At 35.5% G+C, this 17,990-nt stretch overlaps 3 protein-coding genes across 3 annotated transcripts; all 3 read left to right on the forward strand.

Annotated features, from left to right (window-relative positions):
* The first annotated feature begins 778 nt into the window (after positions 1-778).
* On the forward strand, positions 779-3,931 carry LOC111792252 (serine/threonine-protein kinase 16). Its single transcript, XM_023673609.1, has 6 exons — positions 779-1,153; positions 1,754-1,896; positions 2,168-2,311; positions 2,418-2,603; positions 2,774-2,898; positions 3,302-3,931. The coding sequence occupies exons 1-6, from the start codon at positions 937-939 to the stop codon at positions 3,525-3,527; spliced, it is 1,041 nt and encodes a 346-aa protein (XP_023529377.1). The 5' UTR covers positions 779-936; the 3' UTR covers positions 3,528-3,931.
* Positions 3,932-7,333: 3,402 nt separating this feature from the next.
* LOC111793816 lies at positions 7,334-8,737 on the forward strand. Its single transcript, XM_023675866.1, has one exon. The coding sequence runs from the start codon at positions 8,148-8,150 to the stop codon at positions 8,538-8,540; it is 393 nt and encodes a 130-aa protein (XP_023531634.1). The 5' UTR covers positions 7,334-8,147; the 3' UTR covers positions 8,541-8,737.
* A 1,182-nt stretch (positions 8,738-9,919) lies between these two features.
* On the forward strand, positions 9,920-17,796 carry LOC111793767 (serine protease SPPA, chloroplastic). The gene is made up of 13 exons (XM_023675802.1): positions 9,920-10,472; positions 11,001-11,184; positions 11,937-12,074; positions 12,157-12,327; positions 12,429-12,532; positions 13,033-13,100; positions 14,080-14,246; positions 14,501-14,570; positions 15,789-15,943; positions 16,179-16,284; positions 16,883-16,970; positions 17,061-17,204; positions 17,383-17,796. Exons 1-13 carry the CDS (start codon positions 10,044-10,046, stop codon positions 17,611-17,613), a joined length of 2,055 nt encoding a protein of 684 aa, XP_023531570.1. The 5' UTR covers positions 9,920-10,043; the 3' UTR covers positions 17,614-17,796.
* The last annotated feature ends 194 nt before the right edge of the window (positions 17,797-17,990 follow it).

The following is a 17,990-nucleotide window of genomic DNA, read 5'->3' on the forward strand; positions in this document are numbered from 1 at the left end:
GAATCCAAAATTAACTTGTTATGTTTTGATGAGAAATGAAAATTGAAAATAAATTCAATTTAGTTACTAAATGAAAAAAAAAAATGAAAAGGAAAAAAAAGTGTCGGTAAAGAATAATTTATTGTATAACTTTTTGGTTGAATTTAATATATTGAGCTACACTACTTTATATAATGAATGAAATTGTGTTGCTTTCTTTAAATCTTTTTATAAATAATATTATTGCATTATTATAAATGGTGGGGCTGCGGAATGAATGAAATTTGATTTGAAAATTAAACCTCCATTCAATAATTATTTGGCTTTAGTTTTAGAAAAATGCATTTATTTCCTCATACCATAAATTCATGTTCTTAGATAAATTTAAATTATTAGTTAATTTTAAAAAAATTATTATTATTATTATTTTGAAAACTACTCTTTTTAGTTTTCAAAACTTGTTTTTGAAAATATATGTAAAAGAGTAGATAACAAAATAAAAAATTTAGAGAAAATTATATTCATAAGTTTAATTTTAAAAAATTAAATGGTTTTTATTTTTGAAAATTGAGTTAGAATTCAAATACAGAGTTATGCGAATCAAGTATATATGTTAATGTTCCAGTTTTTTTTTTTTTTTTTTTTTTTTTTTTTNACATGTTCTATTTAATTTTGTGAAAATAATACTTAAAAAAAGTACAAAATAATAAATAAAGAGTATATTAGTAAATACGTTAATGTAGTTAATTTGTAACTGTTTTTTAATATATAATAAATAAATCATCTGCGAACTCGGACATGAATTTCAGCTCAAATCACAATACTTCGGTTCCCATGAATTCAGGAGTTCCAGATCTCACTTTGGAAATCTGAGTTCGTCATTTCTCGATTCAGAGGCGGGAATTTGAAACCGCGGTAAGATCTGTATGCATTCTTGAAGCTCAGATTGAAGAAGAAATGGGCTGCACATTTTCTGGATTGAATGCTTTCTACGACGCCGTGAATAGCGGCGGAGATGTTTGGATCAATGAGAACAGGTTCAGGATCGTAAGGCAGCTCGGCGAAGGCGGCTTTGCTTATGTCTTCCTCGTCAAGGAGGTGCTTGCTGTTTCTTCTTCAGACGCTGTTCCTGGTGGTTTGCACAAAAAATTCAAGGACTCCACTCATCTATCTGGTTTCAACTTTCTCTGCCTCTCACGCGCTCACATTTGGCTAATTTGTTTCTTGTTTTTGGCTCTGATCAATATTTACGAAGTTCATGATCCGCGAAAATTGATCTTGTATCTGTATGGATTGGTTGATTCTAAGCGAAATAATTTAGCTATCCGTTTTCATCATCTGGGCTGATTTGCTTTTGAATCTGAATCTACATCCCTGCTTTTATTAACGAAGTATGAAATTTGTACGGTCTTTTCGGTAGTTTCTGGTTCATGCTTCCTGATCATGTCGGCATTTATAAGCTCGACTCTTCTTCTCATTTGTTTTGACTCATCTATCTAAGTTGCAAAGAATTGTAGGCTGCTCCCTTTCTGCCCTCATCATTCAATTGCACAAGAAGGTGTATTTGTTTTTGTATTGAATTTGATGCAGCGGCTATGACTTTTCACTAAGAAAATTGGGTCCGTTGCTTCAAATATAGGGGTGGGGATTGAAGCTTCAACATCACGAAAAATAGTCGTTGCCTTGTCTAAGGAGCTATGCTCTAATGAAATACACTTCCACTTTCCAGGCTAATCAACCAACTAAAACAAACTTTTCTTGCTTTTTTCCGCAGATGATGGATCATACGCATTGAAGAAGGTGCTCATCCAGAATAATGAACAACTGGAATTGGTGAAAGAGGAGATCCGTGTTTCATCTCTGTTTACTCATCCCAATCTACTTCCTCTTCTTGATCATGCTATAATCGCTACTAAGGTGACTGTCAAAGCTTACGACCCACTAAAATAGATTTTGTTTTTCTTTGATGAGAGAAGCAATGAAAATTGTTTGTAATAATTATGATCCCGTAAGCGTTATGGTTCTATCTCCATTTTTTATGTCTGGTGGCATCTGCTGGCATGTGCACTATATGTGGATATCTATGCTATTTTATGTCTTACTCTCTATATACCTTATATATGTTTTAAAAAACAATCAAATACCAACTATTCATTGAATATATACCATTTGTTTAATTACTGGCTAGGCTAATCAAGAACGATCTTGGAACCATGAAGCATACCTACTATTTCCAGTACATTTGGATGGGACATTATTGGACAATTCAAAAACCATGCAAGCGAATAACGAGTTCTTCTCAACATCAGATGTTTTGCAAATATTTCGACAGGTAATTAGGAATTTGGAACTTCTGATGGAATTCTTCTTCATGTAGTTTCTCTTCTTTTTGGTATCATGCTTTGCTTTCTCTTACTGATTGAACTAATTGAACACAGCTATGTGCGGGTCTGAAGCACATGCACGATTTTGATCCCCCATATGCACACAACGATATCAAGCCTGGTAATGTTCTCATAACTCATAGAAATGGTCAGCCACCTCTTGCTATATTGATGGATTTTGGAAGTGCTCGACCAGCAAGGAGGCAAATTAGCAGTCGTTCAGAGGCACTGCAGTTACAGGTTTCCTATAAAGCTGTTCTTCCTTCAAGTCCTCTACAATTCCACCATATCAATTTGCGCTGCTGCCACATAAAACTTTGCAAATAAATGGGAATGTTGATTCTCTGCACTTCAATCTAAAGTTAGAAAAAGCATACATGAGCTGATAATCATCATAATTTGCTGTGTAGGAATGGGCATCTGAACATTGCTGTGCTCCTTTCCGGGCTCCTGAGTTGTGGGATTGTGAAAGTCATGCATATATAGACGAGAGAACCGATATTTGGTCGTTAGGATGCACTCTATATTCAATAATGTGAGCACCAATTCTTTACCCTGAAACAGTAATCATTTTTCTGATCTTTGGAATTCTATGCACGTGCAACAACTCGTGGAAAATCGTGATCATTTTGCTGATCTTTGGAATTCCTCCTTTTTTTTCTACATGTGATCTACTCTAAAATAAATTTGGAGATGGTAGTTGGGTCAACCGAGAAGGCTGTAAATCATGGATACAAGTGCCTTAGTTCAAGTCATGTTTTAGAGTGATTTATAATTTCTCTGCCATGATTCTCTATCAAACTCTCTCCCAAATTTTTTGCTTTCAATATCTATGATTTTCGGAATAACTTAACCATGCTTGATATTTTATACTTCGATTTCGACTTCTGTGAACATATTTTGTCATCGCTCATGACTGTACGTCTGTATATCCGTAGGTATGGGGCATCTCCATTTGAATATGTGCTTGGCGAATCTGGAGGAAGCTTACAGTTAGCAATCGTAAATGTACAAATCAAGTGGCCGGCTGGACCAACTCCTCCATATCCAGATGCTCTTCGCCAGTTTGTGAAGTGGATGCTTCAGCCACAGGCTGCAGTCCGTCCGAACATTAATGATATTATAATTCATGTTGACAAGCTTATCTCAAAGTTCTCTTATTGAGGCATAATGGAAACGAGGCAAACATCGGATCACTATTCTCATTTGAAGTTATATTACGTTGACCTTCCTGCCTTTTCATGGCTTACACCTGGAATTACTTGCTGTGGAAATAAAGCAGGAGCTGTTCCTATTCCAGTGTCAATACAGTTAATCGACATAGTTTTGGCCATTGTCCAATGTTCTTTGACTATCCATGGGAATCATATAGTTTTAATATTTTTGTAATCTATATAACTACCGATTGTTCTTTTCTTCTAGAGCATAGTTGTAGAAAATGCACCATTGTGCCACCCACATAATTTATGTTTCTAGAAGCATATATTTTTCTTCAAGAGCTTCCTGAGCCTAATAATGTTCCCTAACATTAAATTATGCTATTATATGAATGTAAATTGATTGAATGATCTTGATATATCATTCAGTTCTATAGCAGCTATTCATGTTTCAACTTTGCATCACATTAAGTTTGGCAACAGGTCGTTGATGGATTGTTGATGTACCATGTACTTGAATTTTTCTTTAATGCATTGTTGATGTACATGTATTCCTTGAGGATTTCAGGTGTGTGTTCTTGAAGGAGAAGAAATTTGATTGAAAGCTTTGTGTATCATCTGAGAAGAATTCGAAGATAACACATGAAAGGAAGGCATCAATCCCTCGGAATTTACACCGTATTGCAACAACATCAAGCGGGTAAATTATACCTTTTTGTTTTGCTTTATTTCCTGCCATAGCGAAATTCTTAGAGAAATCTATGAGAAAGAAGTGTCGTAAAAGAGTTAATTTCCCAACTGTTAGAACTAACTGAGCTCTTAGCCTCTTATAAGTGAAATCTTCTTCTAGTTTTGTTGATCTTTAAGATTAGTTCATCTCTCTTACTTGAAAATTAAATAGGATATTATACATAACAACATGGGACATGGAAAATTTCATACAAAGAACCTGGAAGCAAATGGTAACTGTAGTTTACAGAGAAATGTACTACATGCTTATGGAAACCCAGAAGATAACTTGTGTCAGACGAACTAGAAGTGCTGGCGCAAAGTGGCATTTGCAAGGATCCTCCATACCTAGAAGCAGATATCTAGGCAGCAGTAGCAACACCAGCCTGCACAACTATTTTGACAACAGAGAAAACTCAAACCATAGCATAAATAGTGTCCTCTTTTTTACCTTTTTGTGGGAGAAAGGGAACTTACAGTCCTCTGCAAAACCCATCACCTTTAGACATGGTTTCCCTTGGAGGAGCTACATTTTGAAACTTGGTTTCCCCTTGAGGAGGTATCATTGAAGAGTATGGCTGAGACTGACCGTGTTGCATTGGATCACACATAGGTGGGGCAACTGGGTAAGGACCTGGTCCAGTATCTATAAAATTATGCTACAGACAATAAATTCAGAACAAACTTTCCTACAATAATTTATAATCTTTTCCTTTTTTTCCCCCTTCAAAGGAAAATATAGAAAAGAAAAAGTAGAACTGAAACTTTGAAAAGTTACTGATTGCTTATATGAAACTCAAAATCATCTGGCATGAATAATTCTTACTGATAGAAGAAATAAAATAAAGAAGGATGACCTTGAGTTTGGTTCTGCAAACTTTGTTTCATGGTGTTGAATTCTTTGACTCTGTTGGAGGTTGAATGTGAATTGAGTTAGGCAAGAAATAAAACAGGGTGGAGATTCAAGTCGTTTACTTTTGCACATAAAAAAATGGTAGATTGTGGAGTAGTTGTTTTGCATTGTAAGCTTCTGCAAATTTCTACACCTAATGACAGAAGGATACAATGTTAGCAGTTGTCTGTGGGGAAAGGGGAAATAGGTATAATCTTGAAAATTAGGTAACCAACATCACTTCAAGACACCACCAAAATTATACCTCCAACTGCATAACAACAAGATGAATTCTTAATACTCAACTGCCTCTAAGGGAATATGTGTGAAGTCAAATGGAGGAGCGAGGCGAATATCGACACGTCTCGAGGGAAAATCCCAATTTTCTCCTCGTTGACGTTACCGCCCATAAACTTTTATGCCCATGTGATACATTTATATAACATAAACAAGTTTGTAGAGAAGTAAGTTGGTAGAGATGGGAATTGGGAGAATCTATGAGCATAAAGGACAGGTTTGAATTTAGGGCTCTTTTTGTACATGCCTTGGTTGAATAATCCAAACCCTTTTGAATAAATTAAGTGCCGCTTTCCGATTATCTGTAAGCAAACACATGGGTGGGGGTTAGTGGAGTACTTAGAATTGTGAGCTAGTTTGGTGAATAATGACAGAATTGGAGGGACATAAGATCAAACATTAAGATACAATTGTTGCCCATGAGCTTTTAAAAAGTAACTCATTGGTCTAAAGAGAACATTAGAATAATGAATATTCAAAGATTTGGACATCTTTGAATTGTCTTTTTCATCTTCTTCAACTGCATCCATTGAGGTCAGAAAGTTCCAACTTGCATGTGGTGCTAGCTATATAAAAAAGGCACTATATGTATATTCCTTAACAAAATACTAAAAATGGGGCTTTCAAGGTACATTATTTGTTTCCCCTCATTTTTACATACAGAAAAAGATATGAAAAAAGCTTCTTTTTTCGTATCTTTTCTGTCATACTTTTAAGATAGCTTCTGGTTTAACCATTACAGACATCCAATTTACTGAAAGTACTAGTTTTATTGCACATTTATCATGATATAAAAAGGTAGATTTTGGTCAAACATAGGATATAATATAGTGGAATGAAGAAAGATTACCTCAACTTGTTGAAAACCGAGCTGCAAAAAGGCAATGTCTGAGTCATCCCATGAAGCTTAAGTCAAAAAAGGATGTGATCCAAGACAAAAGAACAATAAATTACTTAAGATCTCATTATGTTTCCTTACCTCACGTGAATATGGAGTCATGTTTTAGCATTAAAAAAGAAAGAACTTGCCAAAGATGTACGAAAAGAAAGAAAGAGAGAAACAAATGTGTAGCTTTGATGACATTGTCTTGATTAGAGAACCATATCTTGAATCCTCTCACGTGGAAGCTAAAGAGTGGATTGAAACAGTGTAAGGTTCAAAAAAAGACAAAGAGCAAGAATAATAGATGGGCCAAACATTGTCTAGTGAGTGTACAGAAGAAGCCATGGTGAAAGACGAAGAGAGTGGGAAACAACTAAGACATGTTTACATGTGTCGGGGGCAAGGGGTGGCCAAACCATCTGGATTTTTTAACGCTTAACTTCGTTTTGTTCCTGCTCTTACTATCAATGAGGTCCCCATTAATGGGACTACTCAATTATCTCTGCCAAATTATGTACAACTACATGCAACAAAAAACCAGCTATGTTTTTTGTTTAAACTCTAAACTTCAAATGGACCATTCTACCTATCATTGTTGCCCAACCCCTTGAATGCAACACTTGAGTCGGTTTAATCTTGACCGGCAATCAAATTCTCTGATATAACGTAAGAAAATGATACCCTTTTGTTCATTTTTGATGATTGATTACATTCTTTTCACATGGAAGAGAGAGAAAGAAAGAGAGAGAGGAGGAAATCATTTACATTTTTTTAGTATGAAAAAGAAACATGGTCATTTCAAGAGTGAAGGCTGAAGTAAATTCTGGGAGTTATCTGTCTGATCACAGTTATTTCACTTATCATTACTGTTCTTCAGTTCATTTGCTTCTTTCTAGTTCAGTTCATTTAAGTTTAAATTCAAGGGCAGTGTTAGGTTTTGTTTTTAATATATATATATACATGATTTGAATTAATCCTTGAAAACAGAAGTGACAATTTCCAAGGAGCTGGATTGCCAAATGGGATAAGGCACAGACATTTTATGGAACCAAATAATTGAGTTGTATTGAACAAAAGGAAAAAAAACAACCAAACAACCGCGTTCGTCAACCTGAAACATGACTCACAATCCTGCTTTCTGAGGACCTGAACCTGCAAATAGAAAGAAGACAGAGAAAAGCAGAGATTTTTTTCCCTGTTCTTTTTGTGTGCGACAAATTTTTCTCAGGTTGTCTACACTGGAAACCTAACTCCAAGTCGGATTGATTGGTTTCATTTTTGAAGGTGAGATAGGTAAGGTAAGGTAAGGAAGAGGTTCATTTGAATCCTATTTAAGAACATGAGTCTTATATTCTCTCTAGCTTTGTATCCCTGAGCCTGAGCCTGAGCCTGTCCATCTCTCTGCATTTAAAGCTACCTTTTCTAATTATGACTGAATGCAGAGAAGAGTTAAGATGATTGCCATCTTCTCTTAAGGAACCCAATGACCAAATGAACCAACCCATTGTCCTTTCAAATTCAATAAGCTTTAGCATGTATGCCTTTTGCAATGAGAAGGATTGCCCTTTCATCGACAGCTTCTAGCTGTCTTCTGCTCACTCAAAGTCAGATAATTTATTTGCCTTTGGATTTCCAGGTGGTGCGGTGAGGGTTTTTATCTATCATCTATCCATTAAGGACTTGTTTCTTCCTTTTTTCCTTTTCTTTCAAAGAAAAAATGGGTTTTATCAGGTGTCTAAATTCTGCGAACCTACCCCAATTCTGTTATTGATTCTTCTTCTTCTTCTTCTTCTTCTTCTTTTCTTAAACTTCTCAAATATCTTGTTATGGAGTCTTCCCAAAATGTTGGAGTTTCAGAAGAATGTCACAGCAGTGAATCTGGTTGGACCATGTATATTGGATCTCCTGTAGATGATTCCAGTGATGGTGATGAAGATAACGATGTAGAATATGGAAAAAATAAAGGTTTTCATGCAAATCACCAAGATGATAGTGATGACTCCATGGCTTCTGATGCTTCTTCAGGCCCAAGCCATCAACCAGATCACCCTTTTGGAGGACATGGGAGCATGAAACACCAGAAGCCATTAATAGAGAAGCACAGAGATGAGAGGAAGGAAGTGAAAGAGAAGCTGGTTTTGGTGGGGCAAAAACCAAAGAGCTCGGTTCAGAGTAGCTCAAAGGTAAGAAAGAGCATTTGGATGGGCAAAAGAAACTAGCCAAGCTACCTTTTCTTCTTCTTCTTCTTCTTCTTCTTCTTGTTTTGTTCTCTGGTTTTTCCTTTATGCTTTCTTGTAGGCTGAAACTGAACTGAAAAATATGAGTTGTGTATCCTTTACTGCTGTTTTTTTGTTTGTTCATCTACATGTATTTCCCTGAAAGGAGCAGTGGATTTGGTTTTGGGTCAATTCTTGCATTTCACTGAACAGATCCAATTCCTTCTGGGAATTTCTTTTCCCAAACCTTTTCTGTAAATGCTCTGTTTTTTTAGCTGTAGGAGTAGGACAGCATCTAAAGAACACCAACTTTAGATTGTTTTGTTTTTTTTGCAAATTGGTCCTCTGTCTTTTGTTTATTTTTTCTGATTTGTTTTGTTTTATGTTGAAAACTACAATTGAAGTGACTTTATCAATCTATTTTTTAAAGTGATGCTCATTCATCTCTGAGCCTTTCTTCCATTAGAAACTTTAAACACTTTTTTTAAGTGTTTTGGATGAACTTAACTCCCTACCCACCACTAAAAGAATCCTTTCAAGATTCCATATAGGAAATTCACGAGATTTATAGATTGATGTTCTCGTAACAATGCACTTCTAAGAAATCTAACAATGCGACATCTAACAATGCGACATTTCATGTCTATATGGGAGGCACACCTTGAGTCGTGGTGGGCCATCTTTAGTGATTTATAGCTGGGTACTGAAAAATCAAGTCGTTGATATCTCTCATGATAATACACCCTGAAGAAATCTGACAATGCGATATTTTAAATCTACGTGGGAGCACCATGACTTGAATTGTGGTGTGCCGATGGGACTCATTGATATCATCTTTGAAAGATGTCGAGCGATGAAATGTTGCTTTTTAGTGTTGAGCTTTGGAGATTAATATTGTAACTTATAATGACGATGAAACATTTTTCATTGATGGTTTAAATTATATATATATATATAGAAATACTTGTAAAGAGAACAGGCCCAAACTTGAAACAATGGGCTTTTTATGCAGGCCGGCCCATGTATGAGAAAATTTCAAAAAAGCCCATTTCACGTTGCTCTCGAGCCCAATTTTAGAAGCCCATTGTTAAAAATTTTTCACAGTAGCCCTTTAATTATACATTTATTACAAATCTGCCCGTGGTATTTTTTTTTTTTTAATTTCATATGTTCCCTTATTTCGATTTAAAAACAATAAATTTTTTATCCATTTATATCAAATTTCACATAAATAAAATTAATTAAAAAATATAAATATGATTATATTTTTGTCCAGCTTTTTAATAAAATTTTAATTAAAATATATATATATATATATATTTTGGTAATGAATTGATAATTTAATGGCGTGAATATAAAAGATGAGGACATAAATTAACCAACAATTCAATAAATCTCTCCCTCTCTCTTTCTGTTGAGAGGAAAAGAAACGATCATGCTTTCATTGCTGAGTTGAGTTCGATAAGCTGAGAGTGGAGAAGAATTGGTTGGCACTGGCGAGAGAAAATGGCGAAGCTGCTTCCATATCTTCAAGCTCCCCATCTGGTTTCTTCCGTCAATCGGGGAACCCTTTCTTTCATTCTCTCCAAACCAATTCCTTTTCGATCTTCTTCTTCGTCTTCCTTCTTACAATGCCGTTTCGCTTTCGCTCTTTCTCCTGCTCCTGCCTCACGCCCCTGCCTCTCTGTTCGAGCATTCGAAGACTCTGCATCGGAGACCAAGCGCCTGGATAGAGAAGAAGCAGATGCTGCAAACGAGGTTCTGATGAACAGTGAAGGCGGCAGAGCTCGCGATGAGGATTATCCAAGTGGAGAATTCGAATTCGAGAAGTTTGGCCCGTGGAGGAGCTTTTTGGTGAAGCTTAAGATGCTGGTTGCCTTTCCTTGGGAGCGCGTCCGTAAGGGCAGTGTCTTGACTATGAAATTGCGAGGACAGGTTTGGTTTCTTCGTTCTTGCTCAGCTGTTTAATTCGTAAACGAGCTACTTTTTCTTCACGTTGTTTAATTTTCTGGAAGAAAATGAATGTTTGTTGCTGCTGGAAAGTGTTTTTGATTCTTATATTCCACTCCAATAAGTAATTAGTTGCGGAAACACTTCAATTTGGTGGAAGAAAATGGATGTTGATTACCTTCATGTTTCACATCTGGAAGCAGTTTTTTTCGTTCTAATGTTACTCGAATTACTTCAACTATTGATCGGATAAAATGGACTTGGGTCACCATTCATGTTTCGCAGCTGGAAGTTGTGTTTTCGGTCTAATGTCCTTGATTATTGCAATTATGTTGACGATATTTAGTGAAAAATGTCGAAACTTGTTCCGGCATACATCTTTCTTGATAAATGGCATTATTAGCTTTAACCGGACGACTTTTTCTTTCTCCTCTCCCAAGTTTCTTAAAAATTATTTCTCAATGTATGTGTCAAATTTTGGAGTTGAGATTACTCTATCTTTCTCTTCTTCAGATATCTGATCAGCTAAAGAGCCGTTTCTCTTCAGGGCTTTCTCTACCTCAAATCTGCGAGAACTTTGTCAAAGCCGCGTATGATCCTCGTATATCTGGGATCTATTTGCAAATCGAGGCTCTAAATTGCGGGTGGGGTAAAGTTGAAGAACTTCGAAGGCATATCCTGAATTTCAAAAAATCAGGTACGCGACTCTTCTAAACGTTCAAAGTGAATCTCTGCATACAAGGCACGTTTTTAGGGGAACCATCTACAATGACCTTACAGGGGTGCGAGACAGGTGTCATCCGTTATGGCAATTTTGATTATTGTGAATAATTGGGCGGATTTCATGCAAAATAGTCGAGAGAATTTCTCTGGGGCGGGGCACTACGCTGCATGTACCTGTATCCCGGTCTCCTTTTGTTTTCATATTTTTTCTAATTTTACCGTCATTTGTTTTATGGTTATAGTTCAGAGAGAGTAGCATAGAATTTCCATAATTTATAACATCACAGATTCAAATTTTAACCTGCAAACGATACTAGCAAATAGAGGATGAAAATTGTCAATATGAGGATGTTCAAATTCTCATACCCCACATTCATCTTAGTCAAAAAATAAAAAATAAATAGAATATGAAAATAAAAGAAGACACTAACTAGTAAATTTTACGTCTTTTCTTTATGGAAATTTACTGCTATGATGGTCAAACATTCTTGGGAAACCTACGTTCCACTTTGTTCTTATTTCATAAATATAGAAAATTTCAGAATGTTTTCTCCCCTTAGTAAAGGGCCTAGGGAAAGCCTTTTTTTTTTTTTTTTTTATCAAACAGCTGCTTGTGTAATTTATATCCAATTTTCGACTTGCATAGGGTTGAAATTTGTTTCTTATATGAATATAAAAACTTTCTTAGGGGTGAAATCATCAAATTCAATGTGTTCTGGCTTTCAGGTAAATTTATTGTTGCCTATATTCCTACATGTCAAGAGAAAGAATACTACCTGGCATGTGCATGTGAGGAGATATATGCCCCCCCAAGTGCTTATGTTTCATTGTTCGGCTTGACTGTTCAAGCTTCATTTCTCAGAGGTAAGTTGACTTCTTTTCTCTGCTTTATTTCTTGCACTCAAACCTTGTTCTTAAGAGGTTGAACGAGGTGTTTTCTTTTCAGGTATTTTTGATAAAATAGGGATTGAACCACAAGTGGAGAGGATAGGTAAATATAAAAGTGCTGGTGATCAACTAGCACGGAGAAATATGTCGGAGGAAAATTGTGAAATGTTGACGACCTTGCTTGATAACATCTATGACAACTGGCTGGATAAAATTTCTTCAATAAAAGGTAGAGTCGACATGAAACTTATAGCTCTTTTCTTTTAACTAATTTCAGAAACTTCTTCTTTTATTTATTTATTTATTTAGTATTTTGTTTTTTTGGGATAGGAAAGAAAAAAGAAGATATTGAAAGCTTTATTAATGAAGGAGTGTACCAAATTGAAAGACTAAAAGAAGATGGCTGGATCACCAACATACAGTACGAGGACGAGGTACTGAATGTCCTCATCCTATCTGCTGAGATGTTTGGGCTTGAAATAAATATTTGCAGATGCATTTTATTTTGAGAGTTCGAGTAAGGGGATAGCAAAGTTGTTGGTTCCACAAATTTCTATGTATTTTGCTAAAAAAAAAACTATTATTTGGAGAGTAGAAACTTCATTAAAGGTGAACAACAAGGGGAAATACGAAGTGAACTAAAAGTCAAAGAAACTTCAAATAATTACTCTAATTGGCATGATAAGAATAGAACTGTAATTCCAATTTCTTTTTCTTTTTCTTTTTTGATAAAAAACTTGCTTTCATAGAGAGAAATGAAACAAATGTACATGGGTATAAATAAAAACAACTCTAAAAAGTAGTTCAAAACCATTGAGAAGAAAACTTCGGGAGGAGCTAATGTAGAAACTAGGTAGCTCACATCTTAGAAGTCAGTGTTGTTTAATTTTTGTCTCGCTATAAAGATTATGAGTTTTTCCTTTGTAATATTCAGATTCTCTCTATGCTAAATGAAAGACTTGGACTGCCGAAGGATAAAAAAGTTCCCATGGTTGATTACAGGTCATTAAATTCTGAGATCTTTTATCAATTATCTATTTTGGTCTTTATTGGGTTTTATTGCTGTCATGTACATTGTTCTTCCAATGAACAACTTGTGTTTGTTATTTTAAAAAATTGCCGCCAAGTACATCGTGATAAATGAATCAATCCCACCACCCAAACTCATTTCTATTGAAAACCTTCATGCTTGATACTTGCAGTTTCAGGCTAACTAATATGGGTTCGATCCTTCCTATGCTAGACTTCTATGATTGCATTGTACTTTTGTGCCTCCATATAGAAAGAGGTTTTGGAAGGCACAGAGAAAGGAATGAATGACTTTAATTGCAGCTTGACCTATTAAGGTGCGATGGGGGAAATTTTCTGAAGATTCTTGCCATGCCTTAGTGGCAATTTTATATTGTTAGAACCTTGCAGCTGAAGAAAAGAAAAGCAATATTTCTCGTTCTCCTAAACCTTTCTAATATTGCACATCTTCTTGTCCTTTTTGGGGGAGTGGGGTTCTCAATTATTTGTAGGGATAAATGACAAATTACCTCTTATATTTTTGCTCAAATTGGTAAATGTAATCACAACTTTTATGGTTTTGAACTATAAGAAAAAGATCTTTAAAAAAATGCAGCTGCACTGCTACCGGCTGAGTATTGTAATCGTGCCCTTTGTTTCAATAGTGTGTTTGTTGCGTGAAAAGAAAAGTGAAATTTCCTTTCAATGAAATGTTTGCATAATTCTATCATCCGTCGATCTTTAAGTTTCATTTGGTCGATCTTCCCATTTTGCAACTTTGTACTTTAAATTTTATTTCCACCACCTTATTATCCGGCCATTTCATTTTTCATGTCTATTATTTGTGTAATAAAAGCAGGGACTATAGTTTTACCATAAGTTAATAACTTCTAATTAATTATTTAATCCATGCACCTGTAATTTCTTTCCAAGGGATACTAACGTTATTCCCATTTTATGTCGATTACCATAGGAAGTACTCTAAAGTTCGGCAATCAACAGTTGGTTTATCAGGAGGTGGAGACCAAATAGCTGTGATTAGAGCTGGAGGAAGCATTAGTCGTGTGAAAAGTCCTTTAAGTGTTCCTAGTTCTGGTATTATTGGGGAGCAATTCATTGAGAAGATTCGGAGTGTTCGAGGTAAACTTGATGTTTAAATATCTTTGAATGGTATATTGCCATCTTTTGTTTATTTTATTATGAACACAGAGAAAGAGATGGGGACTTACAAATATGTAGTTTAAGATAATGGCTTTCTAATTGTGCTCATGAACTTCAAGAACCACACAGGGTATCTTACGGTCACAGTTCTCAGATTCATTAAAAAAATTTAGTGAACGTGTAATTGCTCACTATGCATTTCTGTTGTTCATCCCTCTCCTTTTTGTCCTTAGAGTCGAAAAAATTCAAGGCTGCCATCATCAGAATTGACAGTCCTGGAGGTGATGCTCTTGCTTCTGATTTGTAAGTGCTAGCATACCAGCCAATTTCATTCTTTTTTGTGATACCAAGAATCTATTTCTGATGGCATCATACCGTCATATTCAACTAATTACATTTAGTTGGGAACAAAATATATAATTTTTTGTTCATTTTATCATTTAAATCACTTTTCATCCTTCCCCATAGATAAATTCACTTTATCTTAAAACCAACCCCTCTTCAACCAAAGAAACCTGCACAATACACAAGAAACTATACAACTTTGTCCTTTTAATCTCCAAAAAGTTCTCTTCACCCCATTTACTGAAATGAGGGATAAATGAAAATAGAGTGAGGAAAAAGCTTTATTAGTTTTGAGCATTGTAAGTGCCTCTACCATATTCTCTGTATCTATGCACGTGGAAGATATCAAGTAATGACAGCAGATTACGTGAGATACCTTTGTCAAGCATGCTTGTTTGAGTTATCAATGAACTTCATACACTACAAAATGCATTACAATTAACTGTTGTCATTGAACTAAGTGTAGAGCTTGTTTGGATATATTTTCTCCCCTATAGGCCAATTTAGAAAAACAGTCTGATGAACAATTACCATAAAATACTTCTATTTTTTGTTCGTGAGTATCCAACCCAACTTATCCACTTCCCTATTTTCACGAGACAAAACAGTTTTCATACACTTTTTTAGCTGTTTAATGCTGTTTAAAAAGTTGCTTATAATATTTTTATCTCCGTTTTCTTTAACTTTGATTGCATGTATTAAAAATTTGTTTTGGTTGTTGAAATTACTTGAGATAAGACGGAAGATGAGAATTTTAATTCACCATTCATAGTGCCAACATTTGGATATTATCGTTTTCTGAACTAGCTTTGTTCTTCCTCATCGTAGAACTGGTTGATAATTTACTTTTCATATTCAGAAAAAGCCTTTTATTAAGTTTTTGTTCTTTAACATTTAATATGTTATATCATTGGAACTAAAATTACATCCATACTTCCACATATAAGGGGTAATGCCCATACCAAGTAGAAAATCTGGGTTCTTGATTCAATTAGGCCATTTTTATTTACATAATGCTACTGTGCCCTTACAAATAAAATCCGTATGATCTCTGGGTTGATGAGTTTCATTTCCATTTTTAGTTGATGTTGTGTTTGTAGCATACCAATTGATGGATATCATTTCTACTCTGAGAATTGGTATATTATGTGTTGGTTGATACTCTATGGCACACAGGATGTGGAGAGAAATCAGACTTCTGGCTGCATCAAAACCTGTCGTTGCATCCATGGCTGATGTTGCAGCCAGTGGAGGATACTATATGGCAATGGCAGCTGGGACCATTGTTGCAGAAAATCTAACCTTAACTGGTTCTATTGGGGTTGTCACAGGTAAACTATAAATATCTGCGGGGAAGAAAGATTTATGCCGAAACTGCTATAGAAAATGATTTAGATTTTTAAACTGCACCAGCTTATGTAATATGAAAGGCAAACATACGTCTTCATCTGCATCTTTAAAATTCCAAAGATATTGGAAGGAGCATAGTTTGTAGATGTACATTCTCCCGCAAAGAAAATCTGTGTTATCGTGGACTTCTAGTGTTGATGAATTTTCTGGCTCTAGGGAAGTTTAACTTGGGGAAACTATATGAAAAGATTGGCTTTAACAAGGAAATCATATCAAGGGGAAGATTTGCTGAGCTTCTTGCGGCAGAACAACGACCTTTCAGGTAAAATATCTCTTAGCCCTTAGCAAATAGCATGTGGTATATTTAATTAATAGATGAATGAGGGATGCCAAATCCTTTGGTACTCTGTAATACAATGATTTTCTGGGTAGAACCACATTAATTATTGCCTCAGGAAATAGCATAACTAAAATGATGCTTGAACATATGAAATTGATTTGAATTTCGAAGTGAATTCATAATCTCTTTCAGCCAACCAGCAAAGCCAGCATCCTTGTTTTCGTTACCTATATACCAGTTGATCGAATTAGTTCCCTGCTTATTCGTGAGACCAGCATCCTTGTTTGTGTTAGGATTCACCTCGTTTCACCATATTTGCTTTGATGTACACTTGCACAGAAATAGGGTCTAGCTCAACTGCCTCATTTTCACAGGAAGAAGGAAAGAATATCATGATTCACTCTCTACTCGCTGTTGACTATCTAGAACTTGTTCTACTTCATTTGAATCTTCCATCCTCTTTTCTCAATAATAATAAAAAAAAAAGTTGTCTTCTGATACAGATTAAATAAAGTAGTTTATTTTTTCTTCATTGGTACTTTTTCCCATCAATAATTAAATGTTACCAGTTTCTGATCAGACCCGATGAAGCAGAACTCTTTGCCAAGTCTGCACAAAATGCGTACAAGCAATTCCGAGACAAAGCAGCCTTTTCCAGATCCATGACTGTATGTTGGTCAAAGCATTTCCTTTTTCTTATATCTATGGATTTGTCATTTTAACGTTTTAATGTCTACCGCGTGTCCAATCACTAATAGGTGGATGAGATGGAGAAAGTTGCGCAAGGAAGGGTTTGGACTGGTAAACTTGCAGCATCCCATGGTTTAGTGGATGCTATCGGTGGATTTTCTCGGGCTGTTGCTATAGCAAAACAGAAAGCCAACATTCCTCAAGACAGCAAGGTTTATTTTCAATAAACTCTTCGGACAACTTGTGACTTTCTAGATTAGAGTTTAGACCTTCAGTACCAAAGTCAAGTCCATATTCAATCAAGTAGATATTTCATTTTCCCTGTCCAAAAACAGAACACGTTATGTTGTAGGAACTGATTAATGTGAGCATGTTTTACTTTGGTAAAAGGTTAATCTTGTGGAATTATCGAGACCGTCGCCAACGCTACTGGAGGTAGTAAGCGGAGTAGGGAGTACAATTATTGGAGTTGAGGGGACGGTGAAAGAACTGCTGCAAGACCTTGCTTTGTCAGAAGGAGTTCAAGCTCGAATGGAAGGGATTATGCTGCAGAGAATGGAGGGATTTGCTTATGGCAACTCCGTCTTTGGTTTGATAAAAGATTACCTCAGTTCCCTCTAACTTCGTTAAAAGGCAGATGAACTTTTCAAACCCATTTATTGTCCAATATTTGGAACGTATGATATAGGCTCGTAGGGAGCGTCCCAATTGAACAAGAAACTGTATAGATAGTATGACAAACTTGGGATCTTTTCATGGATGATTTTATAGAATCTTTCTCGTAGCTGCTTTTACTTTGTTATATATGAAAATGTAAGTACACAGCGAAATGGAGGCAAAGCTTATATACTTGAGCCATAAAAAATTAAAAAAAAAATTATAATGCGATGTCAGAAGTGGGATTTGAACCCACGCCCTCTCACGAGCGAAATGGAGGCAAAGCTTATATACTTGAGCCATAAAAAATTAAAAAAAAATTTATAATGCGATGTCAGAAG

The sequence above is a fragment of the Cucurbita pepo genome, chromosome LG04, assembly GCF_002806865.2.
Source record: "Cucurbita pepo subsp. pepo cultivar mu-cu-16 chromosome LG04, ASM280686v2, whole genome shotgun sequence".
NCBI classification, from domain to species: domain Eukaryota; kingdom Viridiplantae; phylum Streptophyta; class Magnoliopsida; order Cucurbitales; family Cucurbitaceae; genus Cucurbita; species Cucurbita pepo.